Raw genomic sequence first — 26,747 nt, forward strand, 5'->3', positions numbered from 1 at the left:
TGCAGCTAAATTATTCCCGCTGACGCCTGAACAGTGTTCCTAAAAGGGATCTGCAGTCAAAAGGCGCCGCCTTCCGGAATTTAGGTGAGAAAACCTGCAGTGATTAATTTTATCCACTAGGTGTCACCCATGCCCATAGTTATAGAAGACGACAGTGACCAACTGTGGACGTGGCTAAAACTTTCCTTATTGAAGTTTAGTAACGCAAGCAAACTTTACAGGTGGCTCGTTGGTCTAGGGGTATGATTCTCGCTTAGGGTGCGAGAGGTCCCGGGTTCAAATCCCGGACGAGCCCTGTGTTTTATTCTCTCCCAGTCAGCTGGCCCCATAAAGTCACAGATTTTCTGTCGGTGGACAACCCAATAAAACCACGGATTTATTCATGTTAAACACCATCGCACAAAGTAAGCACCGTCTGAAGTTAGTATGCGAGTACCATCTAATGCTCCATTATTTCAAATATATGTATTTCATCTTTAGGCAAAAATGCTCTTTGTCATGGTATTACATTATGAGGATACATATCAGGTGCTACCACATATCATGTAGTATTTCTTTTACATAAGCATTATTTTAAGTCAACCACCTTTTCACTTTTGCAGTTCTTTGTTATTATCCAGGAATTGTTCATTCAGGACAGGCATATTTTAACAGTTTCACATAACCCTCACTTTGTAAGCGCAGGGCCCAGCAGATGGGGCGAAGGTCTTGTCACATAATAAAGCCTGGGCTCCGTCATTCAAGCCTGAGCTCACTGAACTCTTCTGTGTGTGCGTGGGGGTGGGGAACTCGATGGTGTAGCCTCTCGGGAATGAATTTCTCCACAGGGATTTGCAATCGTGTCTGCATATTAGAGTCACCTGTGAAACTTTTTTAACCATCCACTGCTGAGTCAGGCTTTCTCTCTCTCTCTCTCTCTCTCTCTCTCTCTCTCTCTCTCTCTCTCGATGGAGTTTTGCTCTTGTTGCCCAGGCTGGAGTGCAGTGGTGTAATCTGGGCTCGCTGCAACCTCCACCTCCCAGGTTCAAGAGATTCTCCTGCCTCAGCCTCCCAAGTAGCAGGATTACAGGCCTGCACCACCACACCTGGCTAATATTTTGTATTTTTAGTAGAGACAGGGTTTCACCATTCTGGCCAGGCTGGTCTCGAACTCCTACCCTCAGGTGATCCACCCACCTCGGTCTCCCAAAGTGCTTGGATTACCATTGTGAGCCACCATGCCCAGCATAGGAATGGTTATTTTTCAGAAAAAAAGCTCCCAAGATGTAACTGGAATTGCCCTGGGGGCTACATATACTACCAAGTTCCTCTACAGGCCACAGCCAGAGACCATGCAGGGCGGGGTTACTCTATAAGAACCCTGTGTCCTACTCTGCGTTCCTCAGAATCACCCCCTTCTAGCTGGTCCTTGATCTTCCCTAGTTACGTTTTCTTTTGGGTACAACCATGTGCCAAATTATTTTGCCTCTGCAATCCTCCTTACTTTCCAAGCCACAGAAATGGAATGTGGTATGAGCAAGAAACTCAAAGAGGGAAAAGACAGCCTAGTGGTTCACTCTGCTTATTTGAGAAGGGTATGTGGCTGCGTGTGTTGGGGGGAGGGAGGCTTTCACTGTCTATGCAACGGCTAGATCCTCAGAACACCCTCTTCATCTCTATTCCCCCGCTACCAGTGGGGTATTCAGTGTTTACATCCTACAGTTCAGCCAGATGTGTCCTGACTCATCTGATGAACAAGAACTAGAAATCGCAGGTATTTTTCACTTAATTCCTAGCTACACTGTTGAGTATTTAACTTCTGATACTTCCTCAGATATTTAGAAGAACTATGAAACAAATAATCTTGGAATTATCCTTTATTCCTCTCTCTTACAACTCATGTTCAATCCCTTAACGAATGATGTTGGCTCTGTCGTCAGAATATTTCCAGAATTCAAACATTTCTCACCACCTCCTCCACCACCACTGCTCTAGTCGAAGCCATCACCATTTCTCATCTGCCCTATTGCAGCAGCCCTTTAGCAGGTCTCTCTGTTTTGTCCTTGTGCCCTCAAATCTATTTTCCACAAAGTAGTCAGAATGACTCTTTCAAATCCTAGGAGCTTGTTGTTTCTCTGCTTACAACCCTCTGTGCATCTCTGTCATGCTCAGGGTTAGGTTCTAGCCCCAGCTGAGGGCTGAGGGGAGTGGGTGGACGTGGGGCCGGGAGCTGGAAGAACACTCAAGAGACAGCAGGTAAATGAGACATGGCTTTCTTCAGCAGCCCCTTCACAGGGTCAGTGTTACATTTATACACTACACAAACGATAGTGACTGAGAGCCAGGTGGGGAGCTTCTTTATGTTGTGCCTACATGGCTATGATTATATAAGATATGGGACTGTGCGCTTGTGCCCCAATCCCGATGAGTCATCTAGGCTGTTTACCCTGGCCTATGCCTGCTGCCCTATGCCTGCTTAACCGCACACAGCCATGTTCCTCACACTCCACCCCCTAGGACTAGGAATCCTTTTGGTGGGGACCCGTGCACATATGACACACCCTGGACCCATAGGCCACAGCCACAACACAGAGAGGAACAACCTACCACTAATATTCCTACTATGCTACCTATGATTATGAGAGCCCAATGTAGGCCAGAGCCCAAAGACGCCCACTGTCTCTGCAGGCGGTCATCAGTAAGGTGCTCAGTCACCTTAATCTCCTATGACACCCCTTGTAAAGCTGCCATTGTATTCCGGTGATTGTCAGGGATAAATGTACAACATTGTGTCCCTACAAGGGCACAGGTGCCACCTTGGGCAGCTGCGACTATGTCTAAGGCCGTCCGGTTTTGCAGCGCCACCTTCCTGATCTGATCAACTTCATCAGTTAACCAAAGGAGCGCACCTCAGGCCCGAGCTGTGTGGTCTGCAAAGGCTGCAACCTCCTTTTCTACAGTAATGACGCCTGCTCCAGGGATCGTCATTGCTAAGGGATAGAACCACCAGGGGGCCTGCTGCACTGGCAAAAAGCTGGAACACAGTGGCTCCCAGTTATGCCGCGACTAGTCAATGTGGGAAGCACAGTGGCAGGCACATAGGGCCAACCCCAGGTACAATGTCCAGTCCAATTGGCTGGCAGATAGGGCCATCCTGTGTCCCCACAGACCCATAAACTCCCAGGGGGCACAAAGTCCATGCGGGCCTGGCCTTGGTAAGGCCGCTTGTTCCACCACACCCTTGGTGAGGTGACACATGTTATATTTGCACAAACCTCAGTAGGCAACCATCCCACAGTGACTTTACCCCAGTGCTGCTCTATACATTGTGATACCTGCAATGGGGGCACGAAGTGTTCTCCCATTAGCCAGCCCCATCCATCATGGACACTAGGAGTCAGCCAGGGGGCAGGTTTGCCATAGGTTTTGTGATGTCCTCTATCCAAAGCCCGCCCTGTGGCATCCCACCCATTGTCCGTGGGACCCCAAGCTTCTAGCCATGTCCAGTTCTTCACAGAAGCAGGACACACATTCCAGGGCAAACCGTCAGCAGCTGCTGCTGGAAGGGTGGAGCAGATCCAACAGTTGGAGACATTGGTCGCATCAGCGTAGGTGTGGGCCCAGTCCATAGTGCTGTGGGAGCGTGTCAGCCTGTAGCCAGAACAACAAAGCAGGCACAGGTATTAACGGGTAAATCACGTCCCTCAGGCAAAATACAGGCTAACTTTTCTTTTTTGTTGTTTTTTTGAGACAGAGTTTCACTCTGTTGCTGAGGCCGGAGTGCAGCGGCACGAGCTTGGCTCACTGCAACCTCTGACTCCTGGGTTCAAGCAATTCTCCTGTCTCAGCTTCCCAAGTAGCTGGGATTACAGACATGCGCCACCACCCCTGGCTAATTTTTTGTATTTTTAGTAGAGACGGAGTTTCACCATGTTGGTCAAGCTGGTCTTGAACTCCTAACCTCAGGTGATCCACACGTCTCAGCCTCCCAAAGTGCTGGGATTACAGGGATGAGCTACCGCGCCCGGCCAATACAGGCTAACTTTTCTTCTCTGGGTAGCAATGCAGCTGCCAAGGGCTTCTGCCCTGGGTGATGACACCACACCTTCTCAGCTCCCCATGGTTCTTTTGGGGCTTGTACCCAAGCCAAAGTCACAGGGAACTCAAAATAGGCCACATAGACAGTACATATATAGGAGGGTCCCTTCCCTGGCCGGTTCCCCTATGAATGGTCAATCGTGGAGGTCACACATTAAATACCCAAGGAGTCACATGTAAGTCATACTGCAGATGTTCCCCCCAGGGGGCCACAATAGCTAACCATCTGCAATGGGGTGCTTGGAGGGTTCATGGCCAACACCAGCTTTTCTGTTCCCCTGCCTTCAGGGGCGTTGGGGCAGGCAACAATAGATTATTACCATTTGTCCCCATACCTGGTCAGAGGATGGCATCCTTGGTGTGTATCTGTAGCTGGATGGGGATGGTGGCCCAGGGTAACAGGGTCTCCACCAGGGCTGGGCCACCTTTTTGTGGTCGCTCGTTTGAAATTTTAACACAAAATTTTAAGTGATGGTAGGGTAGATGCCCTTAACCAGATGGCAAATGTCTTGCACTGGCCTCTGATCAATTCCTTGCAAGTAATCGGTCCAACCTGGGTGTGGATGTCTGTGCTGCCCTAGTCTGGGGGGTTGTTACCCATGAATGCACCCACGCTGCTATTGGGTAAGTCGTTTGCACAGCGACCGCAGCCCATTCTGTCAAGCTCTCACAGGCCTGAAGAGCAACATATACAGCAGCTACATGCTTCTCTATCAGTGAATACTGGAGCTCAGCTCCCTTCCGCAGCTGGGACCAAAAACCTATTGGCGTAAAGTGCTCCATGCGCTGCCATAGGCCCCAGCTGAAACCATCTGTAGTCACATGTACATCAGGTTCAGATGGGCACCCATGATCAATTCCTTCTAAGTAGCTGGTCCAACCTGGAACTCCAGCCCTGCAAAGATGGGGGAGCAACATGCAACTGTAACCCATTCTTCAGGAATCCGTTATATTGCTCAATCATGCCAGCGGCTTGTGGGTTATAAGAAACATGAAATCCCCATTGTATGTCCATCTGCTGTGCCCACTGTTGTCCCTGCTGTCCAGTGAAATGTGTTCTATCACTTTCAACAGCCAGGGGACAGCCATATAAGGCACATAAGTGTTGCAGGGCTCAAATGGTGTGTTGCTGGTCAGCCGCCCTGCAAGGGTAGGCAAAAAACAAGCCAGTGGCTGTATCTACAGGCATATGTGTAGCCCTGTGATTTTGGCAGTGGCCCACTGGAATCTGTTTCCCATCTGGTTAAGGGCATCTGGCCTAGTTGCTGTGTTACACTGGGCAGTGCCTCCATTTGGGGTATGCCTGAGCACACGCTGGGCACTTCCAGCAGGACTCCAAAATGTCCTGCAACGGCAAAGACAGACTCCAGTGCCTACTGACCTGTTGCATTCGCTTACTCCCTGCATGTCCCAGTTTCCTATGTAGCCACAAGGCTACATCTTGTGTAGGTGCTGACTCTCACCATCAGACCCTGGCCAAGGCATCTGCCTCATCATTACCGGAGGTGGCCAAGGACACATGACCTGACACACGACAGATAGTTACATCTTTCTGATGACCTATTTCCCAGAGGTCGTTCCACGTGGTTTGGCCCAAATGGGCCGATGGCCTACAAGCCAATTCTGTAACTTCTAGGTAGTCAGCCACAAAGTTAAACCTCGACAGACTGCTCAGCTATTGGTGCAAAGTACTATAGGCGACTCCTTCTTAGTAATCACCGTCCACACCCCTCAAAGTTCAGCCCTTTCGCTGCTTTGTCCGCACCCGTTATCAAACCATATGGTATCGGTGCTAGGCTGGACTGCTACAGCAGTCCAGGCAGCAGTAGCACCCCGGCTGGACCTACTTGTATACCGTGCCCCATCAGGAATGGGAGGGCGCCCTTCTTTAAATGGTGATGGCTCAAGGTCTGGGGTGCCTCAGGTCCCATGGCCTTATCTTGCGTTAGGACTATAGGCCCTAAAACCTCTTGTAACTCTGCTGCTAATAGACTTGTACTTAGTATACTCTGCTGTTCTAAGGCACCCCGCTTTGCTAATGTGGATGTCTGTGCTGCCCCAGTCTGGGGGGTTGTTACCCATGAATGCACCCACCCTGCTATTGGGTAAGTCATCCACACAGTGACTGCAACCCTTCCTGTCAAGCTCTCACAGGCCTGAACAGCAGCATATATAGCAGCTAAATCCTTCTCTATCAGTGAATACCGGAGCTCAGCTCCTTTCCACAGCTGGGACCAAAAACCTATTGGCATTCTAAAGAGCTCCATGCGCTGCCGTAGGCCCAGCCGAAACCATCTGTGGCTACATGTACATCAAGTTCAAATGGACACCCCTGATCAATTCCTTGTAAGTCCGGTGCTTGCTGAATGGCCTGCTTGGCAGCCGGAAAGCTTGTTTCAGTCTCATCATCCCAATCCCAGGTAGCCCCCTTTTTTGTTAACTGGTACAACAGTTTTATCATTTGAGTCAAATGGGGCACAAATTCCTGCCAATACCCCAAGAGGCCCACAACAGTCTGCAGTTGCCTCACCGTGGTGGGTCGGAGGCATGCCTGGATTTTATCAATGACAGCCTCTGGTATGGCGTTTGTCTTATCTGATCAAACAACTCCCAAGAATTTGGCAGACAATCCGGGCCCTTGGACCTTGGATTTGTTGACATACCAACCGCATGTTGCCAACTCTTGCCGCAAGAGGGACACTACTGCTTCTTAATCTGCAAGAGAATCAGAGGTTAACATGGTATCATCAATGTGATGAAACAGACAGACCCCTTTTGGACATTTCCAGGCATCTAAGTCCATGGCAACAAGACCATGATAAATGGTGGGGCTATGCACACAGCCCTGTGGCAGCACAGTGAAAGTCCATTGTCACCCTTCCCATGTGAAGACCAACTATTTCTGGCTCTCTGGAGCAATGTCGATGGAGAAGAATCCATTAGCTAAGTCCACTACAAAGTGGCACTGTCCCAGTTCCATTGTCAGGTAGTCCCTCAAATCCATGGAATAGCTGCATGCAGAGGGGGTGTCACCTTATTCACTCCTGGTAATCCACTCTCATCCTCCAAGTCCCATCAGGCTTTCCAACTGGACATACCAGGGAACTGTAGGGGGTATGGATGTCCCACACTATTTGCACCTCCTCTAACTTCTTAATCATCTCAGTTATCTCTGTATGCCCCTCTGACAAATGGTATTGATGAATGGAGATAACCTGTTGGGGTTGTGGCAGAACTTGGGGCTGGTGACGTGTATAAGCCTACGCAGTACCGGCCTTACTACACGAACCTGGAGTCTGAATTCTCTGGCCATGGTGTGTAAGTCCAGACCATGCAAAATGTCCACCCCCAGAATATATTCAGGTATAGGAGAAACATATATAGTGTACAGGCTGGAAGCCAAGATGCAGAGACACAGGTTTCACTTTCACTGACTGGCCCCCATAACCATCAATGAATGCAGCTTTTCCCCGAAACTTACCTGTGTTCCCATAAACAAGACTGCAGTCTGCATCAGTATCTACCAGTGCTAGGATCTGCTGTACATTGGTGGGGGATTAGTGGATTGCCAGTTCCACATGAGGCCGCCAGTCGTCCGGCCCCCCAACCAAGCCAAGCACTTCAGCCAGTTTCTAATCAAACAGGAAGGGCCCGGTCTCTTCACCCATCTGCAAATAGTCCTTGAGCTGCCGTGTCCGGGCAGGCCTGGGCTGAGCAACAGTATTTTGCCCCCTCGGCTATTATCCGTAATTGCTGCTGGGGAGACAATTGCCTCCACAGAGCCAACAGCATTCCATTGGGTTTCCTGTCAGTTTCTTCCCAGCAAGCCCAGCTGCAAGCAAATCCAGCCACATCTGCATACGGGTCACCCGCTGGGGTCCCTTTTTATTTCGTGGGCTGGTTACCTGTGCAGGGGGCATCTTCCCCTTCTTTATAGCGCGGATTCCCCAGTCCCGCTGATGGCCTTCTGCCTCCTCGAGGGCTGCCATAGCAGTAGTCACTTCCTCTATGTGGCACCCCACATATGGAGTAAGAACAGCAGCTAGACAGCCAAAAGCACTCGGAGGCTGCCAGCCCAGCATAAGATCCCTCATTTGGCAGATAAAATGTTCATCATCTAGCCTCTAGGTAATCAGATCAAACATAGCCTGCCGCATACCCATCTCCAGGGATACTTGTACCAAATCAGCATATGATGGCCATTTACTCACAATTTCCGGTATCTCTCCGGCATCATTCCTAACAGTCCATATGGCGGCCATCAGCCCCTCGATTAACATGTGTTCACCTTGCCCTTGTGCCAACTGTCGGCACAGCTGCAGCCACTGATGAAGCGAGGGGTGATTATGATAGAAGCCAGCTTCTCCGTCTCGGAGGCAGAGCGAGAAATGCTGTCAGCCCCTCATCCCCAAAATGGGGTAGACAGGCAAGGAGGGGCTCCGCTGGGTGCTCCCTGCATTGCTTACCTAACTCCTGCAACTCAGTGGGAGTATAAGCACTATAAGAGGTGTATTCCACCACTGTGGGGCAGCCTCTGGGCTCTCCCCTCGGGTCCCATCAGGGGCTCATGTTCTACCTTCTGATGGATCACAGGACAAGCCCGCAGCAGAGGAGCCTCCTCCTCAGGATCAGACCAAGCAGGAGTGTCCCGCCTGGAGGACGGGCTCAAGGTCATGCCAACAGCTGTTTCCCGCTCCTGCTCCAGGCTGTTTATCTGAGCCTCTAAGTGCCCTGCTTGCACCTGGAGGTCCTTTACCCCCAGGTTTTGCTCCAAGCTGTGCATTTGGGCCCCCAGGAACCCAACTTACGCCTGAAGGTGCTTTAGCTGTGCCGTGTCCCGCAGGGACTGAGCCTATACTTCATGCAGTATAGTCAGCAATGCCCATCCAACTCTGCTGGCGAAGGTGCACCCCTTCTTGGTGCTGTGAGCTTCCAATTGCTTCAGTGCCTTCTTCACACTCGCAGGAGACCCGTTCACTGCCTCCCATGTTTCCACTGGGGCCCATCCAAGCAGCGCCTCTGCCACCGGGTACCACAGCTCATGCTGAGGCCACATAGTCTGGTTCTCTCACTATGGAGTGTTCCTTACTCCACTCACCTTCCCCATTCTGCCTGGTGAACCTATGCATCCTTCGTTTCCTTAGACAAGCCTTCCCAGAAAACCCAGAATAAGTGAAGTAGTCTGTTTTGCTTGCATAAAATCCTGCAATTTCCCTTGTGGTCCTTATCATTAACATAATACATTTATTATATTTCTTAGCTTTAAAAAATTGTCTGACTGTTTCATGAGGGCAGAGACAACATCTGTCTGCTTTCCTGTAGAAATCTCTGTTCTAAGCACAGTGCCTGGAATACAATAAATGTTCAACAACTATTTGCTCAATAAATATTGAGTAAATGAAATAATATATTTTCATAGCCAAAAAGAGCTATATTTTGCTCTTCATAATATCAGAGAGCTTTTCTTTATAAAGCTCATTCATCTTTTTGACGGTTACTTTAGTAGAACCAACAACAACAATAAAAAAAAACAAACCTTGAGTTGGGCTGGGCCTGGTGGCTCATGCCTGTAATCCCAGCACTTTTGGGAGGCCGAGGCAGGAGGATCACTTGAGGTCAGGAGTTTGAGACTAGCCTGGCCAACATGGTGAAACCTTGTCTCTACTGAAAATACAAAAATTAGCCAGGCATGGTGGTGCACGCTTGAAATCCCAGCTACTTGGGAGGCTGAGGTGGGAGGATCGCTTGATCTGAGGAGGCAGAGGTTGCAGTGAGCTGAGATCACACCACTGCACTCCAGCCTGGGCAATAAAGCAAGACACCATCTCAAAACAACAAATAACAAGAACAACAACAAACAAACAGAAACCTTGAGTTGGAAGAAAGCCCAAAGAGTTGAGGGAACTAAAAAGAGGAGTGCATGGCAGGAATCTAAAGATGGAGAGAGAGTGGTTTGAGGAGAGGCCATCTATGCAAGGCCTGGTAGGCAGAGGTGAGGACTGTGGTCATTATCTTAAGACTAATGAAAAGCCATTGACACATTTTAGATGGAGAAAGTGGATATCACATAACTGGATTTGTGTTTAAAAAAGATTACTATGGTGCAGTAGGGTTGACAAGGTGTGAAATGAAGGATTTGTATGGCACCCTCATAAGCCCCTGGGCACTATTCCAAACCCCCTACTACTACCTCAGCTGTCCCCTTGTCCAGGTGAAGTAGACAGACTGGGGCCTGTACGTGTCCAGAACAAGCTGCTGGAAACGTGGCTGAGCCCCTGGGAGCTACGTTTCAGCTTTCTAATACACAAGCATAGGGCCCTGCTTCAGAGAACGGTGTAGTCTCAGGTGCTTTTCACCTCTAAAACTGAATTGTTTTCACCTCCTCCATCTCACCAATTCTGCCAACTCCCAGTCACTTTCAAAGGAGGCCAGTGAGACCCATGGAATGAAGCTCAGGGTCACAGAGCTAGTTAGTGGCAGGGCCCGTGTCAAGCCAGGAATCCAGCTTTCACAACTCTCGGCTCACTGCTTATTCTGCTCTAGTTAGGTGGTTATGAAAAGGGAGTTTCTGGGTTTTTTTTGTTTTTCTTTGAGACGGAGTCTCACTCTGTCACCCAGGCTGGAGTACAGTAGCACAATCTTGGCTCACTACAACCTCCACCTCCCGGGTTCAAGTGATTCTCCTGCCTCAGCCTCCTGAGTAGCTGGGACTACAGGTGCACGGCACCACACCCGCTAATTTTTTTATATTTTTAGTAGAGGCGGGGTTTCACCGTGGGAGTTTCTGTTTTTACCACATCTGGGTTCTTTAGGGCCTTCGTGATTATTTGGGGTCAGGGGACAATTATGTTATTTCAAGCCTGGGAGTGCTATGAAAGATATGAATGTCCGGGAGGTGCCATACGGGAAGGCTGGCTAATGGTCCTTCCTCAAGGAGAAATCAAAGGGAACTGTTGAGGGCTTAGCCTGGGAACACACAGGAGAAGCCAGATAAGCTATGATCAAAGCATTCTCAGAAGTGGAAAACTGAAGGCAGGGTCCTACCCAGAAGCTGTTAGAAAGACAGGCTTAGGCAACTTTCCCTTAGCCTGGTCTTCCTTGGGCTACTGCCTGGTGGCAATCATTTCAGAGACACAAGGAAAGTTATAAAGCAAAAAATGACTTGTTTTTCCACAAGGGAGAACAGGACTTCCCATGTGCATAGTACAGGGCTGTCACTGCAGGGCTGAGATTGATGGCTTCGTCAGAACATGTCCTGCCCATGATCAGGAGCAGCTTGTTCTGGACACGCACAGGCCCCAGTCTGTCTACTTCACCTGGACAAGGGGACAGGTGAGGTAGTAGGACGGGGTTTGGAGTAGTGCCCAGGGGCTTATGAGGGTACCGCACAAATCCTTCATTTCACACCTTGTCAAGAAAACAGCTCTGCAATTGCCAAAAGTAGACAATGAACCCTCCAGAGTAGGGGTGTCTCGTGCCTTTTTTCCCCAGTAGTAAGTGTTCCCGATTTAGGAAGGTGTCCCTTCGACCGAATGCCAATTCCTAGGCAAGTTCACAGAACTGCTCCACCACACTCCTGAGTCAGAGCTCCCCCTTCAGGGTCTGGTACTCAGGTTCCAGCTTCCAGGTTGCTACTGCTCCCCTGCACTCCAGGCTGGGAGGCAGAGACCACCTCATATTCCCTCAGGGTAGGGGAAAATAAAACTTGTCGCCAGAGCATTGTCATCTTAGGAGAACGGTCATTGAGTTCATTTTAATTTAGCTCAGAACTTTAGTTTGTAAAAGCAGACTGAGATCTTATAAATAGTCAAATTCTTCCTTTATTCTTTTTTATTACCTCCATTTTAGAGCTGAAGCAATGCAGACCCTGAGCAGTGACATGACTTTCCCATGATCACACCGCTACTCACTGGCAGAAGAGGGGAAACATCTGACATCTTTCACCCATTCATCCACTCCACAAACATTTTTTGATCTCTTCAGAAATACCAGGCAGTGTGCTAGAGAGAACAAGCACATTCCTCTTGCTCTCCAGAGGCCCGCACCATGTAAGGAGAAGGCCAGATAAACCTCCTGTAGCACCACATAGGAAGTTATGTGCTGGAACCACACAGAAAAGCTTCTTGTAGATACTCAAGGAAGAGAGGTGGGTGGTTAGCTTAAGAAAGGGTTCCTGGAGGGACTGATAAAGTCCCACAGCCTTTGCATTGCTCTTAGAAATATTTCTCGATATGTGAACTTACATTGGGTGACTAAGAGTGTGTGTGAACCAGGCTAGATTTCCTCATGAGCAAGGCCTACTTCTACTGCTAGAAACTCAGGATATCATCTGACTCTTTTCATCACCAGAGTAGGAGATGAAAATGGTTCGGGGGGCTCCTTAGTGAAAATAAACAGAAAAGGAAAGAAACCGGGTCCCAATTCAGAGGCACTTTCAACCTTTTAGTCTTGAGAGAGGTGCTCAAAGGTAGCTTCTGGGTGATAGAGAAGTAGGAAAAGGCCAGAAAAATCGTGGAGTTAGGGGAGCACCTTTTGCTTTAAATGACCTTCCTGCATCCAAGGTCTTCCCAGCTCCTTCACTGCCAGTCACACTCCTGGGCCATGCTGCCATTTTGTAGATTTCAAAAGTATTCAAAGAGTAGGTTTCAAATGTTCTCACTATTAAAAAAGGATCTGCACTATTAAAAAAGTAATGCATATGTTAATTTGCTTGATATTATCATCCCACAATGTACTATATATGTCAAAACTTCACATTGAACCTCATAAATATATACAATTATTATTCATCAATTAAAAATAAAAATCTAAATTAAAAAAAAAAGTCTGAGTACATAACCTGGTAGGTTTCCACTCCATAATATAGTTGAATTAGTCCTTAATATTTTCCTAAAGTGTTTTATGTTTTCAGAAAAGTATATATGAATAATTCTGTTTCTGAATGATGGTGTGAATGGAATCTGAAATGCTCACCTTGAACTGTTAAGCCGAGAAGAAATCACCATCTAAGTTCTTTAAGTCACTGGATTACTGATGATGGCTTTGTTTTCTTGTTTTGTTTTTGTTTTTGTTTTTTTTGAGATGGAGCCTCACTCTGTTGCCCAGGCTGGAGTGCAGTGGCACCATCCCGGCTCACTGCAACCTCTGCCTCCTGGGTTCAAGTTATTCTCCTGCCTTGGCCTCCGGAGTACCTGGGATTACAGGCACACGCCACGATGCCCGGCTACTTTTTGTATTTTTAATAGAGACAGGGTTTCACCCTGTTGGCCAGGGTGGTCTCCAACTCCTGACCTCAAGTGATCCACCTGCCTCGGCCTCCCAAAATGCTGGGATTACAGGCATGAGCCACTGCGCCCGGCCTGATGATGTCTTTGTTACAGCAGCTTATCCTTACCCTGTGCACTCTTTCCAAAAGCTTCCAGCTGTGCATCCTTTCCTTCTCACTGGCCCCACATGAATGGGATTACCTTGACTGATTCAGGGCCCAGCAGATTCACACCCAGATCCCCAGCAGGTTCCCTTGAAGCTCATGGTTATATGGGGAACTGGTAGATTCTCAAACAATATTAGCGCTTGGTCAGAAAGGCAGAAAGGGAAAACCTATAACGGCTAGGACTGCTCTGATCATCCTATTTAAATTTGCACAACAGCAGCTGGGTGCAGTGGCTCACGCCTGAAATCCCAGCACTTTGGGAGGCCAAGATGGGTGACTTGCTTGAATCCAAGAGTTCCAGACCAGCCTGGGCGACATAAGTAAACTCCATCTCTACAAAAATACAAAAATTAGCCAGGCACAGTTGTGCACACCTGTGATTCCGGCTACTCAGGAGGCTGAGGCATGAGAATCGCTTGAGCCTGGGAGGCTGAGGTTGCAGTGAGCCGAGATTGTGCTACTACACTCCAGCCTGGGCAACAGAGTGAGACTCTGTCTCAAAAAAAAAAAAAAAAAAAAAGTGCACAGCACTTATTATCCACTAAAACACTAAAGTATTGATCATGTTTATTTTTCATTGTCTATCTCCTTCCACCAGATGTAAATTCCATGAGAGCAGGAATTTAATTTTTAGAAAATACTTATTTGCGAATATACATAAAAGTAGAAAGAATAGAATAATAGATCCTATTACACTTTTCCTCCTAAAAGCAACAATTATGAAAAATTTGCCACATTGATTTTTTTTCTCTCTTCCTGTTTTCCTCCTTCCTTTTTCTTCCTTCCTTTCTTTTCTCTTTATTTCTTGGAAGAAAATACTTGATATCATGTTATTTCACTCTTAGAACTTTTGAATATTATCTCCAAAAAATAAAGACATTTTCTACATAATTATAATTATTATATCTTATAAAAGTAAAATTATGTTCTTAACATAATCTGATGCCCAGTCCATATTCACATTCAAGTAAGATTCAAAATCTGAATATTCTTTTAATCTGTAACAGTTTATCCCTCTTTGTTTTTGTGTGATAGACTTTGTGAAGAAACTGGTAGAATGTCACATAATCTGGACCTGTCTTATTGCTTTCTTGTAGTATTATATAACTTGTGCCTCTTTTCCCTAAATTTCCTATAATCTGGAAGTTAAATCTAAGGCTTAATAAACTAATCTGCTCAATTCTTTGGCAATATTACTGGGTAAACAGTGCTGCGCACTTGCTATGGTACCATATGAGGTGGCACATCATAACTCACCTTCTACTTCTGTTTGGGTGGTGGCAACCAGATCTTCCATTGCAAAGTTCCCCATAGCCTCTCTTTGTGTGTGTGTGTGTGCGTTTTGTTTGTTTGTTTTTTGTTTTGTTTTTGAGATGGAGTCTTGCTCTGTCACCCAGGTTGGAGTACAGTGGCGTGATCTCAGCTCACTGCAAGCTCCGCCTCCCGGGTTCACACCATTCTCCTGCCTCAGCCTCCCAAGTAGCTGGGACTACAGGCGCCCGCCACCACGCCCTGCTAACTTTTTGTATTTTTAATAGAGGCGGGGTTTCACCACGTTAGCCAGGATGGTCTCGATCTCCTGATCTCATGATCCGCCTGCTTCAGCCTCCCAAAGTGTTGGGATTACAGGCGTGAGCCACTGTGCCCAGCCTTATATAGGCTCTCTTTTAATAATTTTACCACTCAGCAAATGCTTTTTGCCTGGCTTAATAATTTCATTAATGATTATAAAATGGCGATTTTCTCATTTTGTTATTCTTTACATGTTTATTCGTTGTCATTGTTCTCTAAAGAAGAGCTTTTCCACAGCACATGGAAGTGATTTGGTTGCCCAGGAATGTAGTTCCTGAAGGAACGGCAGAATAAATGTGCAGTTCTTCTATTTTCATTATCCATTTTCATATTGAGGTACTGATTAGAGCCAGTGGTGGGGACAGGGACCTTTGTCTTTTCACTGGTGTGTCCCAAGGGCCTCAAAGAGTGCCTGGCACAGGTAGTGTTTAATAAATATATGTTGAGTTAAATAATACGTGAATGATAAAAGACCCTTACAATAGGTGACAAAAATCCTTTATATAGTAGGTGTTTGAAAAAAGTCACGTCTTACTACAACAAAGAGCCAAGATTCTGGATCTGAACTCTGTATTCTAGGTGTTTTTACCAGAGAAGTGAATGAGAATGTTTGTCCCTTAGTTAATGCCGTTGGCCACTACAGGTGCCACAGAAAAAAGAAGGAATAAGAACAATACGCTGTCCAGATTCCCTTGGAAATCTGGGGAGGAAGAGGGAACTTTATAATGGCATGAGTTGAAATTCTCCCCAGTGAGAATTAATTCTAAGCCAAAAGAGTCAGAATTAGATTTAATTTTTCTTTCTTTCTTTCTTTTTTTTTTTTTTTGGTGGGGGATAGAATCTCACTCTGTCACCCAGGCTGGAGTGTAGTGGCACAATCTTGGCTCACTGCAGCCTCTACCTCCTGGGTTCAGGTGATCCTCCCACCTCAGCCTCCCAAGTAGCTGGGACTACAGGCATGCACACCACCATGCCCCACTAATTTTTGTGTTTTTATAGAGATGGGGTTTCACCATGTTGCCCAGGCTGGTCTCAAACTCCTGGCCTCAATTGATCTGCCTACCTCGGCCTCCCAAAGTGCTGGGATTACAGGCATTAGCTACTGCGCCCATTCTCAATTAGTGTTAATTTGATATAGAAGCAATACTGTGATATTTTGTTAGAGTCTACACCCAGGAGTGGGATTAAAAGGTCTCAGGTCAAAAACCCTTAATTTTACCAAACATTTTCAGATTACTTTCTAGTATTGCCACGCCAATTTTTATGCCCAGCAATGTTTTTACCAGCACTTGATATTATCTGTTTTTCTAATTCTTGATAACCATTTTTGATAATCTGATGGTTATAAACTATTTCTTTTGTGATTTTAGCTTTCATTTCTTTGCTTACTAATGAAGTGGAGCATTGCTTCTTACCCATTTTGACTTCATCTTCTGAAATTGGCTTTTCTCTGACAATTTTTTCTCCCCCAGGGGTTTCCTGTCTTTTTAGGGCTGACAGGAAGGAGTTCCTTATACGTAGATGCTAATCCTTATGGGGTTTTAGGCATTACAAATATTTTCTTCCAGGCTGCCACACTAGTTAACATTTGGACTCAGCCTCAACTCCTTTTGCAGTGTAATACTCTGGGGATAGGCTTAGTTGTCTCCTTTGGGGAAAATCTTTGTAACAGGGATTGCTTCTCTGCCTGTACACTTAGTGAAGTATCTGTACTTCAGCTACTTGGAAGTTCTGGCAGGAAATAATGAACGCGTTACAGTACATAGATATACTTCTCTGTATACATTGGAATTGCTTCTGCAAGATGTACAAAATCAAATTTTGTTAATTGAAAATTGTGTCAAAAATTAAGCATGCACTTATATCTTTGTGACATTGGGTAACACGTATCCAAAACAGGATAGTTCGAATTCTGAAAGGACACCCAGAATGGACATTTTTGGAAAGTAAATATATTCTCCTGGTTGCTCATTGTCACAATTTGAAATTTGGCTTTCGTTTTTGTATAGAGAGAGAAGCATTTTTTGAAGGCTTCTCCAGTATTCTGTTTTTCCTAGATAATTTTTTACTCAGCAATCATTTTCTTCCTGCCAATTAGAAAGACACAGATATGCACAGAGGAGATTTTGTACCTGTCTCTCCAAAAGAGAAATGACTTCAGGGCATGAAGTAGTAAAACTAAGTCCATTTGCCCATTCCTATATCAACTCACTGGGAGATGATAGCAACAAAAAGAATTCTCTGGTCTCAATACTTTGAACCACTATCTTTTTACTAAACCCTTATCCACTAATCTCCCATGTAGGTTTCCCATGTATACCATGGTTCAGTGGTTCCCAAGTTTTGCTATATATTAGAATCACTTGGGGATCCTTTAGGAGTCCCCAACCCAGATCACACACAATATCAATTAAAGCAGAATGTATCAAGGTGGAAGCCAATATTTTTTTTAAATCTCCCGTTGATTCTACCGTTCAGCAGTTTGGGAACTATCTCCATACTCCTCAAGAGCCCAGGTATTTATCAAGATTAATGTTATTGCTAGGGAATTGTTTTTGTCCTGTGCTAGACACCACGTGGAAATGAAGCTTGCTAAAACTGAAATTCAAGTGTTTGGCACTGACAGGATGGGACTCTTGCTTTCCTTCCCACTTCCTATCTCCACCTTAACCTTTCTGCAACTCATTTATTTGTCAATGAAATGAAAAATTTCATATATTTGTCATAAGGACTGATTGAAAATTTAGAAAGGAGGCAGTACTGTGGCTGGTACACACTGGCCTTCACTAAATGTTCTGAAAAGTCCTCACTTGTTTAATGAGGACACATTCGGGACCTGCCTTACCTGACTCTCTTGCTGAAGGTAACTTCTCTTCCTCCCCAGCGGTGCCCAAGCACACCCTCTGCAGGTCCCTCCCTTTTTCTACTTTGGCCCTCCCCACATTCAACAGGCTCTCTATCAGTTATTGTCAGGGAACAGCAAGACACAAGCGATTTTCTCAAATCCACGATCAAAAGGCTATGTTACCTGTGAGAACGACCAGAAAAATGACAGGTGAGAGGAGCTAGCACAGAGCCAAGCAGGACTGACAGAGGGAGGGACTTGGAAGGAACTGGGAAGAATAGATGAGAAGAAGGTACTAAAATCATGTGCAATTGGGTGGAGTTAAGGTTGAGAAATTACAGGAAAGAAGGTTATTCAGCAATATGAATAACCTTGACCACCTTCTATATGTCCAGCTCTGTGCTGAGCACTTTGAAGGATTTGAGAACTAGGAGATGTGGTCAAAGATGCTGTCAAAGAACTTGTAGAAACAAAACAAATACAACAGGAATAATTTAGAGAACTGCTCAATACCAAACTCTGAGAGCTGACATGGTCAGAAAAGGCTTTCTTGGGGAACTATGCCTCCAGCTGGATCTTGCAAGGTCAGCGTGATTTTAATTAGTGGAGAGAAGGAAAGAAAATATTCCAAGGATGGGGGAGCAGCCAGGGGTTGCAGCAGGAGGAATCTGACTGTCCTTTGCTACTTTCTATCTTCCCTTACTCAACAGCAGTTAAAGCCAAAGATGTGAAGTCACTCTTACCTCTGATGATAATAATGGTGATAATTTTCTTGGTGCTTCTGTTCTGGGAAAATGAGGTGAACGATGAAGTAGTGACGTCAACCTTAGAACACTTGCATGTGGACTACCCTCAGAATGATGTTCCTGTTCCTGCAAGGTACTGCAACCACATGATCATACAAAGAGTCATCAGGGAACCTGACCACACTTGTAAAAAGGAGCACGTCTTCATCCATGAGAGGCCTCGAAAAATCAATGGTATTTGCACTTCTCCCAAGAAGGTAGCTTGCCAAAACCTTTCGGCCATTTTCTGCTTTCAGAGTGAGACAAAGTTCAAAATGACAGTCTGTCAGCTCACTGAGGGCACAAGATACCCTGCCTGCAGGTACCACTATTTCACCACAGAGGGGTTTGTTCTTGTCACTTGTGATGACTTGAGGCCAGATACTTTCCTGGGCTATGTTAAATAACTCAAGATCAGCTCCCGAGTCTGAGATCTCTTCTCTCAATGGCATTGGAGCTGGCTGTACCTGAGGCAGACCTGAACCGTGGACATGGGGCAATGCCTTGAGTGGAAGGGGAAGCCACTGGTAATTAATTTATCCTTCCTGTATTGCTTAGTTGGGATTGTTTTATTCTGCTTCAATAAAAGAATCTTTATTGAATTAAACCATAAATTCTACATGTGTTTCAATTTTTTGTCCCTTATCTCTGGGTCGTTTGATGAGAGACAAGACTGAGATTAAGATAAAGTGAATGAGCCACTCACTTTAGATGCAAAATTTAAGAGGGCACCAAAAGACCAAAAACCTAGTAACCTAGATGAATATATTTGATTTCAGTATTTTCTTTTTTTCTTTTTTTTTTTTTGAGACGGAGTCTCGCTCTGTCGCCCAGGCTGGAGTGCAGTGGCCGGATCTCAGCTCACTGCAAGCTCCGCCTCCCGGGTTCACGCCATTCTCCCGCCTCAGCCTCCCGAGTAGCTGGGACTACAGGCGCCCGCCACCTCGCCCGGCTAGTTTTTTGTATTTCTTAATAGAGACGGGGTTTTACCGTGTTAGCCAGGATGGTCTCGATCCCTGACCTCGTGATCCGCCTGTCTTGGCCTCCCAAAGTGCTGGGATTACAGGCTTGAGCCACCGCGCCCGGCCGATTTCAGGATTTTCTTTTTCTTTTTCTTGTTGCCAGGCAGGAGTACGATGGCGTGATCTCGGCTCACCGCAACCTCCGCCTCCCGGGTTCAAGCGATTCTCCTGCCTCAGCCTACCAAGTAGCTGGGATCACAGGCGTGTGCCACTGCGCCCGGCTGATTTTGTATTTTTAGTAGAGATGAGATTTCTCCATGTTGGTCAGGCTGGTCTCAAGCTCCTGAACTCAGGTGATTCGCCCACCTCGGCCTCTCAAAGTGCTGGGATTACAGGTGTGAGCCACAACGCCCAGCCTTGATTTCAGTATTTTAAAAAAAATCAAACTTAATGCAAAAATCTTGGATGCTCAAAATATCTATCACAAAATTTTGAAGATCCAATCTGACAAGGCTAAGATTAGGGTCAGATGAGTTATATGAATAACATGTAGTGCAGGGTCAGATCCTGGTATTTACAATTTTAACATTTGTTCATCAGTGATTATTTTGCATTAAATTTATTTTCTGGCCAGGTGCGTTGGCTCACACCTGTAATCCCAGCACTTTGGGAGGCTGAGGCAGGTGGATCACTTGAGGTCAAGGGTTTGAGACCAGCCTGGCCAACATGGCGAAACCTTGTCTCCACTAAAAATACAAAAGTTGGTCGGTTGTGGTGGTACATGCCTGTAACCCCAGCTACTTGGGAAGCTGACACAGGAGGAGCGCTTGAACCTGGGAGGTGGAGGTTGCAGTGAGCCGAAATCGTGCCATTGCACTCCAGCCTGGGCAACAGAGCAAGACTCTGTCTCAAAAATAAATAAATAAGTTAATTATTAATTAAATATTTTCTAAAATTGGTGCATTAAAATATTATTTATCTTGATTATTGAGTTTTTTGGCACCCTCTTAAATTTTGGTCTTAGAGTGAGTGTCTCATTAACCTCAGCCTAATCCTAGCCCTACTGCTAGCTGTAGAAGCAACAGAGATCACCTCTTAGGGTTTTTTTAAAGATAGCATATACAACTCAAGGAGCATCTGTTTCTGTTCAGCAGCTCCCTTTTTGGCTTCAAATAAAGAAAGGAGCCTGACTGATCTGAAACCATTTCCCTTAAAGACTTTACAGAGACACAGATAAAGATTTCCCAGGAAGGGATTGCAACTCTCAGAGCTCAGTGATCTCCTCTTTGCATCTCCAGAAGGAACAGAGCGGACTTTGAGCCAGACGACTAACTCTTTTCTCTTTTCAGTTCTTACAATTGGACTTACTGCTTAGTTTCCCCACATTCAGCAATAGGCGTAGCATCCTTTCAGCTGGAAGGAGAAGGAAGAGAAAGAGAGGCTTCTAATTCTGGGAATTTCATGAAGTCCTCTTCTTCTCTATTCATTAGTTTCCCTGTCTGTAAAGCGAGGATCTTGAATTAGATAACGTTTCAAGTTCTTTCCAAGTCATTAGTCTATAATTCTATTTCTTAGGTAGTATAGAAAATGGCTATATTATAGCCATTGTTGGAGGGGAGAATTTGTATTGTGAGGTAGTAAGAAATGAGGGGCGATTGGCAAATAAAGGCCAGATTATGTTGCCACTAATTCTGAGCTATGGCATTTCAATCCTGTATGTGAGAGCTAGAGACTCATGCAGTGACCTAGAGCAGGCATGAGTGGGTCACAGGCTTTGGAGAGCACTCTCTGTCCTGATCTTTTCAGTTGAGAGACTTCAGCTGTTCATTGCTCATTTGGACTTAGTTCAAGGTCATATCAAAGAAGAAGGTGCACTTATGCTAGTTGTTAGCTCTGTCTCTTGTAACCATCAAGTTCTATGTGATTGATTAGATTTAGGAGGGGGAGGTGGGGGATAATCGTAAGTGAAGGACAGTTTGCAACCTTGTGAGCAGGCAACGCTTACTCATCTCATGGCTTCTTCCATCTTAGGTGGCTGTTTTTCAGCTGAGTTTTATTTTCTAGTTCTCTGTGGTAATTCTGTTGTCATTGTTGTCTCCATATAATTTTGGGTGTCACCAGGTAAACAGAGTCCTCAGCATCTGAATAGAAACTTAACAGGAACAGGTAGGTGGTCCCTAGCATGTGATTTGTTGGGTCTTGGTAGCATCATTTTCTGGGCAAAACTCTGAAGTGGATGAAATGCATCCTTTAGGTTCCTACATCTATTTTCTGAATTCCGAGTCCTTTTCCTATCCCTCTCCCTAGGTTTCATTGTCTTTTCCTTCCTTTTCAGTGCTTTTTCTCCCCTTCCTCACCAAACTTCCTCTATTCTAATTAAAAATATCTTGCAGATAAAAGTATAACTGAGATGAACCAATAGGATCTATCCTCAGAGTAATTTCATTCAACAGGGATCAACACCAAATTCAAATGAATTATGACATTTTAGACATTTGTAGTTTGGGTGTGTGTGTATCTATATTTATCCATCTGTATCTAAATATGTATATACATATATATATTATACAGATACATAGAATCAGAGTCTCACTCTGTTGCCCAGGATGGAGTGCAGTGGTATGATCAATGCTTACTGCAGTCTCAGACTTTTGAGCTCAAGAAATCTCTCCCCTCAGCCTCCCTAGTGGCTGGGACTATAGGCATGTGCCACCACAACTGGCTTGTTGTTGTTGTTGTTGTTGTAGAGATGAATTCTCACTATGTTGCCTAGGCTAGTCTTGAACTTCTGGCCTCAAGTGATCCTCCTGCATTGACCTCCCAAAGCAATGAGACCACAGGCATAGGTGACTGTGCCCGGCCAGGTATATTTTTTTAATGGGCACCTCTTAGCAGTTTCAGATAAAACCTAGGCAGCTGTGAATGCTGCCCACTTGAAATACATGTCTCAGAAAGACCGGAAATTTCTGCCCTGCTCTTCCTCCTGGTTTTTTTTTTTCTCCTCCTGGTCTTTCTGTTTCCCTGTTATCACCTTACTACTGATGTCAATGGCATAGGATATAGAAGTTTAGGAAACAAAATAAATTCCCTATAAATCCCTCATCCTTTCTCCCTTCAAAATGCATCAGGTCTTTTGTCAAGTCATCCTTGGGCACACACACCTGGATGCATATACTTAATTATTAATAATCTATCAATAATCCATTAACCCAATTAAGGCTTATGTATTCTTGGTGCTAGGTTTTTGCTCTAGTTTCTCACACATACATTTTAAATTCAAATACAATATTTTAAAAGTTCATACATAATAACATCAAATGAGTAGTATAAGAAGGGAATGATTAGAAGTTCAGAGATGTTGGAAATGGGTTTAGTAGACTTAAGCGGTGATGAAATGTGTAAAATAAAGAATGAGATCTGAACTGGGCTTTGAAGGATTTCAAGAGACAGAAAAGTATAGCCATTCAAGAAAGAAGCTAAGTGGGAAAGATGGCATAGGGTATATTAAAAAAAAAAAAGAGAGTCACCCTGATTGACTAAGGCAGGTTTGTGTAGCAAAATAATGGAAAATAAATCCTGATAGGCAGATTGAGATTAGAGCAAGTAGAGCATTGGCTACTGGGCTCAGGGGATCAGACTTCCTACTGTGAGCAAAGAGGAATGTTTCAAAAATTCTGAGTGTCATTGCAAGTTATGTTTTTAGAAAAGTAGTGTATAGAAGAAATTGGAGGGTCAAGAAGGGATGATTAGGAGGGAAGTAAGGGTAATAATGTAGGAGATCAATGTAGAAGGGATGGAGGCTATAGAGGTGGAAGATAAAAAAGAGGAAAATAGAATCATTCTAAAGAGAGAGAAAGAATTATTAACTTAAATAACCATTCTTTCGGGATTTACCAGGATTGACCTCAAGTAAAGGATTTTATATACTAGTAAAGTCATGTTATGTTGTTAACAAATAGTGTTGAGAAATTAGTGTGTGTGCAGTAATTATACACACTGAATAAAACCCAGGCAGCTATGAATGCTGTCCACTTGAATTACATGATTCAGAAAGACTGAGAATTTCTGCTCTGCTCTTCTTCCTGTTTCCTTAACATCTACTCTTTAGTACGATGGTAAACTCTTGATTATTTATACTAACTGGAGGAGTGAAGAACCCAAAACTGTGGATAATTCCATTAAAATTTATAACTTATCCTGGAGTGCAGATTCTTTATTAATCTACAGTTCATTATTTGATTCTGTATGAATAAAAGTATAAATAATTAGAAACTGTGTTTCAGGCTCAAGGAATTTTTAGCCTAACAAGAGGGAGAAAAGATTAACATTAATCGACTAACTAGAAAAATGAAAAAGATCATATAAAATGAAGTGCAACTTAATCTGTGCTGTAGGGTTTCAGAAAACAAAAAAGTCATGGCTGGGTTTTGGTATAAATAGACAGAAAAGATTTCACAGAAGAAGAAGCAATGGTGTTGCCCAGGCCATTGGGATTCTGACTGCCAAATGGACTCTTTGTTCAGTTCTCCCTGAGCTTCCTTGATTCCACATGGTCTCCTGCATTAATCTCATACAATCCTGTCTACCCCTCTGTTGCCCCTCCTTCCCTCAGTTGGACACAACAGCAGAAACTCCCAGGGAACAAACACAATTTCACTTCCAGCTCTGCAACAAAGTGGAATCTTCCTGTACAGGATCCACTTGCTGAAGGAACTTGTCAAGACAGAAATCTTATGACTGAGAATGGTTGGAAAAAGAAGTGAGAGATGGGGAAATGGCGATGTGTGTTTTATTTCGTTTTCAAGTGGCTACCATGTGCCAGGTTCTATATATATGAGGCCATAGGAGATACGGTAATGGTGAGGGATGAGTTGAGTGAGAATTGTGACCCACCATGGAGATTATACACCCCACCAATGAGACGATAGACCAAGGGAAATGGATAAGAAACAAATACTTCGTTGTAGATCTTTAAACATATCACTTTACGTAATTCTCACCATTTTTTTTCAGATGGGGAAACTGGGGTTAAATAAGGTAGAATAAATTATAAGCAGAAAAGCAGGGATTTGAACATGAGTTTTCAGACTCCACAGCTGATCGTGTTTCTATTATATCATAGTTCCATTCACAGATATAAAAATTTTAACCTACATGTAGGGGTTACTCCCAGGAATAACTGTCAGGAGGAAGAAAGAACTACCTCTTTAATCTTCTTCTTATTTTATCTTTCATTTATTGTCTTTACTGCAGAAGAGATTACACTACATCTGAGATGGAGACCTTTCCTCTGCTGCTGCTCAGCCTGGGGCTGGTTCTTGCAGAAGCATCAGAAAGCACAATGAAGATAATCAAAGAAGAATTTACAGAGGAAGAGATGCAATATGACATGGCAAAAAGTGGCCAAGGAAAACAGACCATTGAGATATTAATGAACTCGATCCTGTTAGTTAAAAATACCAGCCTCAGCATGTCCAAGGATGATATGTCTTCCTCATTACTGACATTCAGAAGGTTACATTATAATGACCCCAAGGGAAACAGTTCAGGTAATGACAAAGAGTGTTGCAATGACATGACAGTCTGGAGAAAAGTTTCAGAAGCAAACAGATCGTGCAAGTGGAGCAATAACTTCATCCATGACTCCACAGAAGTGATGCACGGGGTCCACAAAGCCCCCAGCTGCAAGTTTGTACAGAATCCTGGCATAAGCTGCCGTGAGAGCCCAGAACTGGAAAATACAGTGTGTCAACTCACTGCAGACAAACAATTGCCCAGGTGCCAATACCATAGTGTTACCTCATTAGAGAAGATATTGACAGTATTGACAGGTCATTCTCTGATGAGCTGGTTAGTTTGTGGCTCTAAGTTGTAAATCCCACAGAGCTTTAAGACTAGGGTCTTACTAAAGAAGGACCTCTTCATGTTCATTCTTGTTTCTTTCCTTAGTATCTACTCTTTAGCACTATAGTAAACTCTTGATTATTTATTCTAACTGGAGGAGTGAAAAATTCAGAATTGTGGATAATTCAATTAAAATTTATAACTGATACTGGCGTGCAGATTCTTCTCTCTCTCTCTCTCTCTCTGTGTGTGTGTATATGTGTGTGTGAGGAGGGTGGTGGGGTTGGGGGGTGTCTGAAACAAACTGAATTTCATCCTAGTTCAGCTATAAAGCCAAGAAACAAGAGTCCACCTAACTCAGCAGAATTAAGGAAAGAAGGCCTAAAGCCAATATGGACAATTAAAAACTAATTGTACTGCCAATGATACTATTCAGAAAAATAGTGATGAGTGTGACATATATTATTATCACTACTCTCTTCAAAGGGCATGTGCTCACACATGTGTGAACTGATGTATGCACACAACAAAGGGTCTGCCTGTCCTTTAGGAGATGCCAGAGGAAAAAGATCCTTTGGCTTAGCTGTTGCTCTCAGTGTCAATAGCTCCAGCCCTATGCAATCTCCACTCTTCCACCCCCATCTCTATTTCACAGGTTGCAGTAAAGAGAAGAAAATTCTGATTGTAATCTTTATTCAAGCAAAGTCTTGATACCCTGGGGCTGTGGGAGAGGAATGGCAAGCCATGGAAGAATAGAGGAGGCAGAAAGAAAGATGGGAATAGAAAGTCTGTGCCAAGTACCAGGCAGGACTGGTCTTCAACCTTGATGTCTTATGATACTGTAGTTAATTTTGTTCACTACCAGCTATTTGTTTGTAAGCGTTCGTGGTTCATTCTGCATAAAGTATGGGCAGTTATCTTCTTCACTGATGTGTGGCCATATGCTTCTATTCCTCTCCTTAAATCCTCCCTCCATCCTGAGACCCCTCTTTCTTAATGTTCTAATTTTAAATAAATGCATGTAAATGAATGTTATGTCATGGTAACTTCTTTCTTGTACATAATTCTCTATATGTCATTTTCCTCAAACTTTATTATATTTGGTGCAGAATTCTCAATATACTGGAACTGTAAAACATTTACAATCACCCAATATGCAGCATTACAGCAACATTTTTGTACCTTTTAGCTGGCTTTCCCTTGTCAGTGTAGCCGTTGTTTAATCAATG

At 44.6% G+C, this 26,747-nt stretch overlaps 2 protein-coding genes and 1 non-coding gene across 5 annotated transcripts; all 3 read left to right on the top strand.

Moving 5' to 3' along the window:
- On the top strand, nt 1–19,233 carry RNASE12 (ribonuclease A family member 12 (inactive)). The gene is made up of 2 exons (XM_009211050.2): nt 1–84; nt 18,638–19,233. The coding sequence occupies exon 2, from the start codon at nt 18,676–18,678 to the stop codon at nt 19,117–19,119; it is 444 nt and encodes a 147-aa protein (XP_009209314.1). The 5' UTR covers nt 1–84; nt 18,638–18,675; the 3' UTR covers nt 19,120–19,233.
- Nucleotides 1–26,548, top strand: RNASE11 (ribonuclease A family member 11 (inactive)). 3 transcript variants are annotated; one of them, XM_009211052.4, is made up of 2 exons: nt 1–84; nt 24,928–26,548. In XM_009211052.4, exon 2 carries the CDS (start codon nt 24,950–24,952, stop codon nt 25,547–25,549), a length of 600 nt encoding a protein of 199 aa, XP_009209316.1. In that variant the 5' UTR covers nt 1–84; nt 24,928–24,949; the 3' UTR covers nt 25,550–26,548. The 3 variants fall into 3 exon arrangements, with proteins under 3 accessions (XP_009209316.1, XP_009209318.1, XP_009209317.1); XM_009211054.3 differs by lacking the exon at nt 1–84 and adding an exon at nt 19,158–19,239; XM_009211053.3 differs by lacking the exon at nt 1–84 and adding an exon at nt 21,122–21,840.
- Nucleotides 224–295, top strand: TRNAP-AGG. The gene has a single exon. It is a non-coding gene; the product is annotated as a tRNA-Pro (tRNA).
- Nucleotides 26,549–26,747: the final 199 nt, after the last annotated feature.

The sequence above is a fragment of the Papio anubis genome, chromosome 7 (genome assembly GCF_008728515.1).
Source record: "Papio anubis isolate 15944 chromosome 7, Panubis1.0, whole genome shotgun sequence".
Taxonomy (NCBI): domain Eukaryota; kingdom Metazoa; phylum Chordata; class Mammalia; order Primates; family Cercopithecidae; genus Papio; species Papio anubis.

What these genes read in the sequence shown, in the direction of transcription:
- RNASE12 (XM_009211050.2), top strand. Translation starts at nt 18,676, where the DNA reads ATGATAATAATGGTGATAATTTTCTTGGTGCTTCTGTTCTGGGAAAAT.
- RNASE11 (XM_009211052.4), top strand. Translation starts at nt 24,950, where the DNA reads ATGGAGACCTTTCCTCTGCTGCTGCTCAGCCTGGGGCTGGTTCTTGCA.